At 35.8% G+C, this 7923-nt stretch overlaps 2 protein-coding genes across 2 annotated transcripts in view; one reads left to right on the forward strand and one right to left on the reverse strand.

Moving 5' to 3' along the window:
* LOC110453068 (28 kDa heat- and acid-stable phosphoprotein-like) overlaps positions 1-3513 on the reverse strand; it is a 10421-nt gene extending 6908 nt beyond the window's left edge. The window contains exons 1-5 of the mRNA XM_021501897.1: positions 3417-3513; positions 1681-1817; positions 1304-1399; positions 466-590; positions 111-265 (exon numbers count right to left, since the gene is read on the reverse strand). Of these exons, the coding sequence (XP_021357572.1) occupies positions 111-265; positions 466-590; positions 1304-1399; positions 1681-1817; positions 3417-3426 (523 nt within the window). The 5' untranslated portion in view covers positions 3427-3513. The remainder of the gene's footprint in view (positions 1-110; positions 266-465; positions 591-1303; positions 1400-1680; positions 1818-3416) is intronic.
* Positions 3514-3615: 102 nt separating this feature from the next.
* LOC110453076 (protein BUD31 homolog) lies at positions 3616-7324 on the forward strand. The gene is made up of 4 exons (XM_021501908.1): positions 3616-3806; positions 5536-5658; positions 6285-6451; positions 6613-7324. Exons 1-4 carry the CDS (start codon positions 3713-3715, stop codon positions 6661-6663), a joined length of 435 nt encoding a protein of 144 aa, XP_021357583.1. The 5' UTR covers positions 3616-3712; the 3' UTR covers positions 6664-7324.
* Positions 7325-7923: the final 599 nt, after the last annotated feature.

Here is a 7923-nt window from a genome sequence, read left to right on the forward strand (position 1 = left end):
TACTACCTTTGTGGTCCATCTTTCTTAATCTCTAGGTTACTTTTACAACTTACTGTGATTTCTGTGTTTCACCTTTCTCAATATCTAGGTAAGATTAAACAGTAACCTACCTTTCTCAGCATCTGTGTCACGTTTCTTAGATGCTTCCTCCCTCTGTTTGCGGATGATTGCCAATCTGGCCAAATCTGCCCGCGCCTCCTCCGTCTTACCAGCCAGGTGCTGTTTCTGATAGTTTTCCCTTGCCTGCTGCTTTTCTATCTCCTCTCTGTAATATTGTAAAATGATGTGTCAATGTCTGTTTTAAAATAAGACACCTGGGAACTATAAGTGTACAAACCAGTCAGTTCCTAGACATTCACTGTTCCATCTCAAAGGAAATGCTCTAGGCATTGAATTTGAAAAACAAAAAAATTGTATGCTAATGAAATTATAAGACCATTACTAGTGTGATTGTATCTGACTGACCGTTCCCTTCTTGACAATTCTGTCTTAGTAGTGGCAGCTTCATCTGTCACCTTCCTCAACTGAGCCCGATTCTGCCGATTTGGATTTTCTATTTCAATCAGATGTGCCACTCCTTTTGGCTTTGCCTATAAGGAATGTGTAAAGGTAGTTAGACAATTATTTAATGGCAGTGCTATTGAAAAAGAATATTAACATTTTTATTTGTACAAAATATATAGGAAAAGGGGACTTTGAATTACATTATCAATAAAAACCTGTTAGAAGTGTATTCTTTAAATGAATACTGAAACATTACAAAGGTCTACATCTGAAATGTGGAAACTAAGCTGACAAGTGTTTTTTTTGTGTAAAGAATTTATTGCTTTTTTCTGAGGCTGGCCAACTACAAACTTAAGATGGTCTTATTTTCGATGCATTTTAAGATTGTAGGTTATAATTAAAGAATTACATTTTAACAAAAAATGAATATAAATTGTGTCTGTTCTATAGAAACATACAGTTTAAAGAAAATGATATCATGGCAAGACTGAGACAAGTGCCTGATGCAGCCAATAATTATTACAGCATGGACAAAACTAATACTCTACTGTACCATACCATATACCACATACCGACAAATACTTGTACTGGCAGTCAAACTTTTGCAAAATTTCACAGATAAAATTCCCATTTGCCCATTGTTAGCTTTGCCCTTCACTTGTAATTACTATGTATGGTATGCTGTGTACCAACGCTCAATGTCATGCAAATTGGCCTTCATTACATAGAACGAAAAAGGCAAAAGGTAAACCTATATAAGGTCAGCAATTTGCTCTATTGAGTATCTGTAATATATTACCGCTTCATCTTCAGAGTCTGTCTCCTCAGATTCTGACCCAGAGGGTGGGAGGTCGCCAGGCTGCACTCGATCATCATCCACCTCTCCTCTTGCTTTCTTCAACATCAAACATAGATATTGTATGATTATGCAGGGGTTTAAATAAAATTTTAATTGCATGTATCCAACACAAAGTAGGTGGTTAATTTCAGTATATTTCATAGTACCCAATTACCATTCTTCTAATTTCATAAAAGTAGCCAGTGAAATATCTTGAGAAGGAGGGTATTTTATTGGCTACTGGCTACATATGAAACCCCTGATTATGGTTTTATAAGATCCTCTTCCTTAGAAACAAGAATTCATTAAACATATATATATATGTGACACAATCGTACCCGCCACTGCTGTTCACGTTCAGCTTTCTCCATGTCTGAAGTGATCTGTGCTTCATCTGTGAAATGGCGTCTCTGACCCTTGAATATACGCTTAGCTCCCCTTCCACCTCCTCCACCTCCTCCTCCTCTGGCACCCCCTATAGAAACAACAAGTTACTTGTGAATAATTATACTTACTTCACCATGGCTGATCCCACATGTGCATGAGAAGTGAAGCTAGCACTCCAAACATGTGAAAAAGGGCTCTACTATAAAGAAAAATCAACTCTACTGGTGTAAGATGACCTAGTTATGAACAGTCAGAAAAAATATATACCGACCTAAAGTAAAGAGTGGAGATGAGGATATCAATGCTAGACTTGCTGAACAAGAATATATCCACCTTAAACCAAGCTTGATTATATAATTAACTCTAAATGAATGATACTCCCTGATCAGAAGTAGATTCATTCAAGTCGGCTACATCTATTGCACTCAATACAGCACATGTAAGGCATTCATATGTATATCCCAAATAAAATCCCTACACATGACACAAAAATATTTTCATTTTGCATCTTAAGATCACCACAATCCGGGATTTATAATCCAGCTCTTTCAGGTACATGTATGTTAAACTGACTCAAAAAACGCCCCCTGTTTTTACCATTTTTCTCTAGATAATATCGCATTCTGCAAAAACAATGTTGCCTAATTTTGTTATTTTAGAGACACAAAAGCAACATGCTATTGAGTATCAAATCTTCACTTGGTCCAGTTGCCAACTGTTTCCTCTTCTTTCCTCAATGAAATATAAAATATGCATTGTACCATGTTGGTAACATTAACCCTTATAATGGATGAGTATGCTAGTGTGGTCTGGGATCCATACCTGACGGATATAGGCTAGATTGAGAAGGTCCAGCAACGAGCTGCCCGCTTTGTCACTAATCGCCACAGAAATACCTCCATTGTGGGAGCCATGACCAATGGCCTACAGTGGCGGAGCTTGGCAACTTGTTGCTGTGACGCCCGCCTCACTATACTATGCAAAACAGCCAACAACCTTATCTCTATACGTTCCTCTGATCCAATTCCGGCTGTCAGACCTTCACGACACTGTCNCCCCCCCCCCCAGTGCCCAGTCTGCTCACACACATGTCACTTGCATAATCTTCATCCTGTGGAAGTTTCACCACTACTACATGAAGTAGGCAAGTATATGGTAGAAGTAGAAGAAGAATTGTTTGGCAGCCTTTTCAAGAATTACTGATTGATCATGCATCTGACAATGCTCCAGCATTTTCATATTTTTTTCTATTTAAAACTGATATTTGACTTTCATTACCACCTTCGTATAACACAGTTAAATCAGTTGGATTGTATATTTATAAATACATTAATAACATTGCAATACTATGCATTACAGCAGACCTAAAAATAGTTCAATAATCACTATAATAACCATAATTTCTTCTACAAAAACTGTCTTTAACTAAAAGGTGCTTTACACACAAAAAATATATGATGTATACATGTACCATGTTATAACAAATACGTTTCTGGTTATTTCTAATAAATATAAGAAAGTATACACTTATTGTAATAATATAATAGTTTTGTGTGTCCAGAATCTGTGAGTTAAACTTCGCCACATGTTAAAGGCTGAAACGAACGATAAGAACACATTTAGAGTATAACAAACGAAGAACGACTCCTTTTAATTGAGGAAGACGGGTAAAAATGTGAAACATTACCTCTAGGCATTTTCGTCTATGCTAACAGATCCACCCGACAAAGAAAAAACTCTACAGGGCTTTCGCACCTCTCAGACCTCGAGCTAGGATTGTTGTAAACCGGAAGTGCAAACGAGAGCGGGAACCCCGGAATGCGGTCGCAATCACATAGAGGAAGATATCAATGGGGATGTAATACAATGTGCTAAAAGCGTAAACGTATCTAGTTAACTGTGTTGACCCGACGTATAAAATCCAGCAAGACGTAGATATTAACCGAGTTGAAGAGATATAGGCCTATCTACCAAAATAACAGTATGCCAAAAGTAAGGAGAAGCAGGAAACCTCCTCCAGAGGGATGGGAGCTTATCGAACCAACAATAGACGAATTGGATCAAAAGATGCGGGAAGGTAAAAAAAGGCTATTGAGTGAATGACAAAATGGTGAAGAGACACAGGGCCCTGACAATGTCCCAACTCATGATAGTATCGTAATTAAATAAACAGCGCAAGTCAAACTAACCTTGACCAAACACGACTAAATATGTTAAAGTAAGATATTTAAAGGACAGCTGAATGAAAGGAGACTAGGAATTGAAATCGGATATTAGTGGACGCAGGCATTCCTGCCTCTACATCCACATTAGCTGCGATAACGTAGCTTTCTGACGACGAGAGACATTTTTTTTATATATTGCGTCGTTAGAGACCGGGACAGAGGAGGCCGGGTATTAATATTATTACTACATCCACATCTATCACTAATGACACTATATAATTTGAAATACAATTTGGTAAACTTAAAATAAGCATGAACATTCATGTACATAAGACGCTCTATGATCGCTCTTCAAATGAAGATCTTTCCAGAATTCGTCCAAGTTTTTCTCAAAGTCAAATACGTTACGAGATGAAATAACATCTTGTGGGAGACTATTCCAGATATAAATTATTCTTTTTGAGTAAAGTAATGTTTTCTAATATTTAAATGACAATGTTGTTTGAGTATTTTTTTACTGTGTCCATGAGTTTTTCCTTGAGCGGCGAGATCAAGAACAATCCCTCCACCAAATTCAGATTATATAGCCCACTCATAAACTGAACACATTGATGAACAACATATCCATGATGCGAGTTACTTCCACCTATGCACAGAAGTTCATTACAAATGTCTGATATACACATTCTGTATGCTATAATGATATGGACCACAGTACAAAACTAGCTCTGCTACTGCCATGATGAACACTCTCAACTGGCCCTACATTCACCCCTACATCTCCGCCATCTGTTCTGTTCTGTTGATAGAATCTCCAATTCAGACTCATCATGTTTTACAAAATAGTTCATTACCATGTTGCTCTCAAACCAGGAAATCTTCTCACACCTGTCGACCCCCGCACTAGTTCAAGTCATCATAACCCATATGCCTTTAAACACCTTCAAACGTCTAAAGACTGCTACAAATACCCCTTCTACCCCAGAACTATAACTCAATGGAATCTGCTTCCTCAGTCTTTCGTTTCTGTCGACACTGTTTATGTCTTCAAATCAACCATCAGAGTGTCCTTTCTCGCGCAACTTTAAGTCACTTGATTGTTTTACTTATTTTACTTTTAAACCAACGGCTAGTGATAAATCATCAGCATTGATGGCCCACTAGTATTCAGAAGAATAAGAAGAGCACTGTGACCCATATCAGTATAGCATATGTGTATTTCAGACATTAGTAACGAACCCCGGTGACCCATGTTTGAGAATGATAATATGCAGATCCAGAAGAAGAGGGCATTTTCAGAAAATGTTTAAAAGATGAATTCACTTTGACAGAAGAAAGATTTTTTCCATATTGCGAAGTGAGGATTTGTGGAACAATTTGCCCCAAAATATCATTGAAGACTCCAAAGTTAGAAAATTTTAAATTCTTAGACAAACACCAGACATTAATTGCAATATTTATTAACATACATCAACCTAAAATGTACACTGTACACCTTACTAACATTTTGAATTAGAATATTTTAACCAAAATATCAATATGAGTAAATTCAGCTCTAGATCTGAAAGCTAGACCTTTTACATTGGGTGTATGTATTCATTGTCAATAATCTACTGAACTATTCTTTATTTCCAATTATAGCTGAAACTGACCCACATGAAGGCAAAAGAAAGGTAGAAGGACTGTGGCCTATATTCCGTATCCACCACCAAAAGTCACGCTATATTTTTGACTTGTTCTACAGGAGGAAAGCCATTAGCAGAGGTAGATATAGCAATCACATGTCACAATGTCATCTATGTTGTCTTCAATATTTTTTGATGACCACTTCTGAAAAAAGTGTCTGGGTCTTCTGCTGGGACGTTTTTAATACATGAACACACGCATTTTAATTATTGAACACACATAAATAATGGTGTGTATTTCCAATGCTCTATAATTAGAAATCAAGAGGAAATAATTCAAAAGTGAGGGATCTTTTCCCTCAATTTTAGGTTTTGTCTTTGTAAGTGACAAATATGTATATTTACAAGCATGTATTTCCACCCTGCCTGTTGTGTTTGCGCTACAATTTAGGATTGTTGAAAGTAAATTGAAGTGTGCACTTTTGAGTCTACTAGATTTTATGCTAGGACTAGTGAAAAATAACCGATTAAAATAAAGGTTTGGCTTTAAGAAACTTTATATATGTATGTGGGCCAATTTATCTATTTATGAAATTATATATATATGATTTTTTTCACAGTACATTAGAAGAAATGATTAATGATTTATATAATGATACAATTTTGGAAACAAGAAAAGGAACAAAATAATTGTTATTGTAAGAAAATGCATCTGTCGTGGCAAAGTGAACTGAACTGTAAACATGGCATCTATTTATTCTTCAGAACTCTATGAGTACTGTCTGAAGGAAAATATTGCTGACAAAAATCTCATCGCTAAGTGGAAGAAGCAAGGCTATGAGAATCTGTGCTGTTTGCGGTGTATTCAAACCAGGGACACCAACTTTAATAGTAACTGTGTGTGCCGAGTACCAAAGGGAAAGCTTGAGGCAGTAAGTGTTATAATCCATAGTACTCTTTTGTGTATTGGTTACTGATAAACATTCAAAGTGAAACAGCTGATAAGTTTTTGTTTTATCAAAGTTCATGATATAATTTATCAAGTCATCAACTTACCAGTAAGCTTATGTTTTTTTAAAATTTTATTTTGCAGGGTAAAATTGTAGAGTGTGTGAACTGTGGATGTCGGGGCTGTTCAGGATGATAAAAGGACAAAGGGGTTGTCACCAACACATAGGACAAAGGTCCCAAAGGATTTATATTCACTGTGAACTAGCAGTCCTTGTTTCCAGGATCAGAGTCATTGTGATTCACTTTACATAGGGAACACTAAAATGCCGTCTAAAGACAATTTAAAATATATGAAAATGTTGCAAACAACATGCATACAGTTTCATGTTTAATCATCTTTAATTTGATGTCAAACATAAAAAGATACGGTTTGCTGATAAAAAAAAATATTGCTTAAAACAAGACGCATATATGGACAAATGTGCACTGCCTCCAATATTCATGAAAAACTATTTGTTACAGCTTAAAAAGAGGTTAAAGTTAAGAAGCTTCCTGAAGAATTACCAATTATTCCAGATTTTGCTATATGTAGTTGTTTATGTCAAAGTGTTTTGAAGTATAGTTGAAACTTACCCCAGGAGCATACCATTAAGATGTCCTGGTGGTTTCATTTTATTATTTTACCTAATAATTTACTATAAAAAGATAGTTCAATTGTCGATGAAAGTACATTTTACTCCTTTTGTTCTGCAATGTACTTGGTATAAATCAGAAACAATACTTGTTTTATTACCGAAGATTTGATCATTCCTGTACTTATTAAAAAAATCTTAAGGTATACAGTGATATGCTGTGCTCTTCAATTTTTGGATAATATTTGAGGTCTAATATAGGCCCCATTCGATGATAAAAATCGGTACATTTTCCACAATCAAACTCAGATTCTCAAATGCTGGTTAAAAACCTGACTTGTGTGAAAAGTGATATTTTTGTGGAATGTTCACCATTTTTCAATCGGCAAATGTTTTTGCTTACTTTGTGTAACAATAACAAGCATGTGAGTAGCTAATGTAGCGCTGGAGTGTTGATTTCAAACACTGGTACTGCATCATATCAATATTTTCTAAACCACTTCAAGTAATAACCAGCTACAATAGCTTAAGTATGCTAAAAATAACACCAAACCTGTTGATAAAGACCTGGGGATTTAGATAAATGCTCCATCGTCCATGTTCTATTGAATTATGTTTGGCTACTTGCTTTTTAGTTGGTAATTCTGATTAAAAAACACACTTTGGTGTTTTTAACATGAACATTTACTTGTATTGTATTGAAAAAAGAATGTATTCATATGCTGGGATAGTCTGAAATAAGCAACTATCATCTTCTCTGCTTCATTAAACAGTTTAAAAATGAGATATCCTGTTATTTTAGGACTAAAGCTGGGATTGAA

This window comes from Mizuhopecten yessoensis, unplaced genomic scaffold, assembly GCF_002113885.1.
Source record: "Mizuhopecten yessoensis strain PY_sf001 unplaced genomic scaffold, ASM211388v2 scaffold815, whole genome shotgun sequence".
In the NCBI taxonomy this organism is placed as follows: domain Eukaryota; kingdom Metazoa; phylum Mollusca; class Bivalvia; order Pectinida; family Pectinidae; genus Mizuhopecten; species Mizuhopecten yessoensis.

Bases quoted from the DNA above. Each gene is read 5' to 3' on its own strand.
- LOC110453076 (XM_021501908.1), top strand. From the start codon at position 3,713: ATGCCAAAAGTAAGGAGAAGCAGGAAACCTCCTCCAGAGGGATGGGAG. The intron at 3,807-5,535 runs GTAAAAAAAGGC...TTCCAATTATAG, and splicing joins GGATCAAAAGATGCGGGAAG to CTGAAACTGACCCACATGAA. The intron at 5,659-6,284 runs GTAGATATAGCA...TTTATTCTTCAG, and splicing joins GAGGAAAGCCATTAGCAGAG to AACTCTATGAGTACTGTCTG.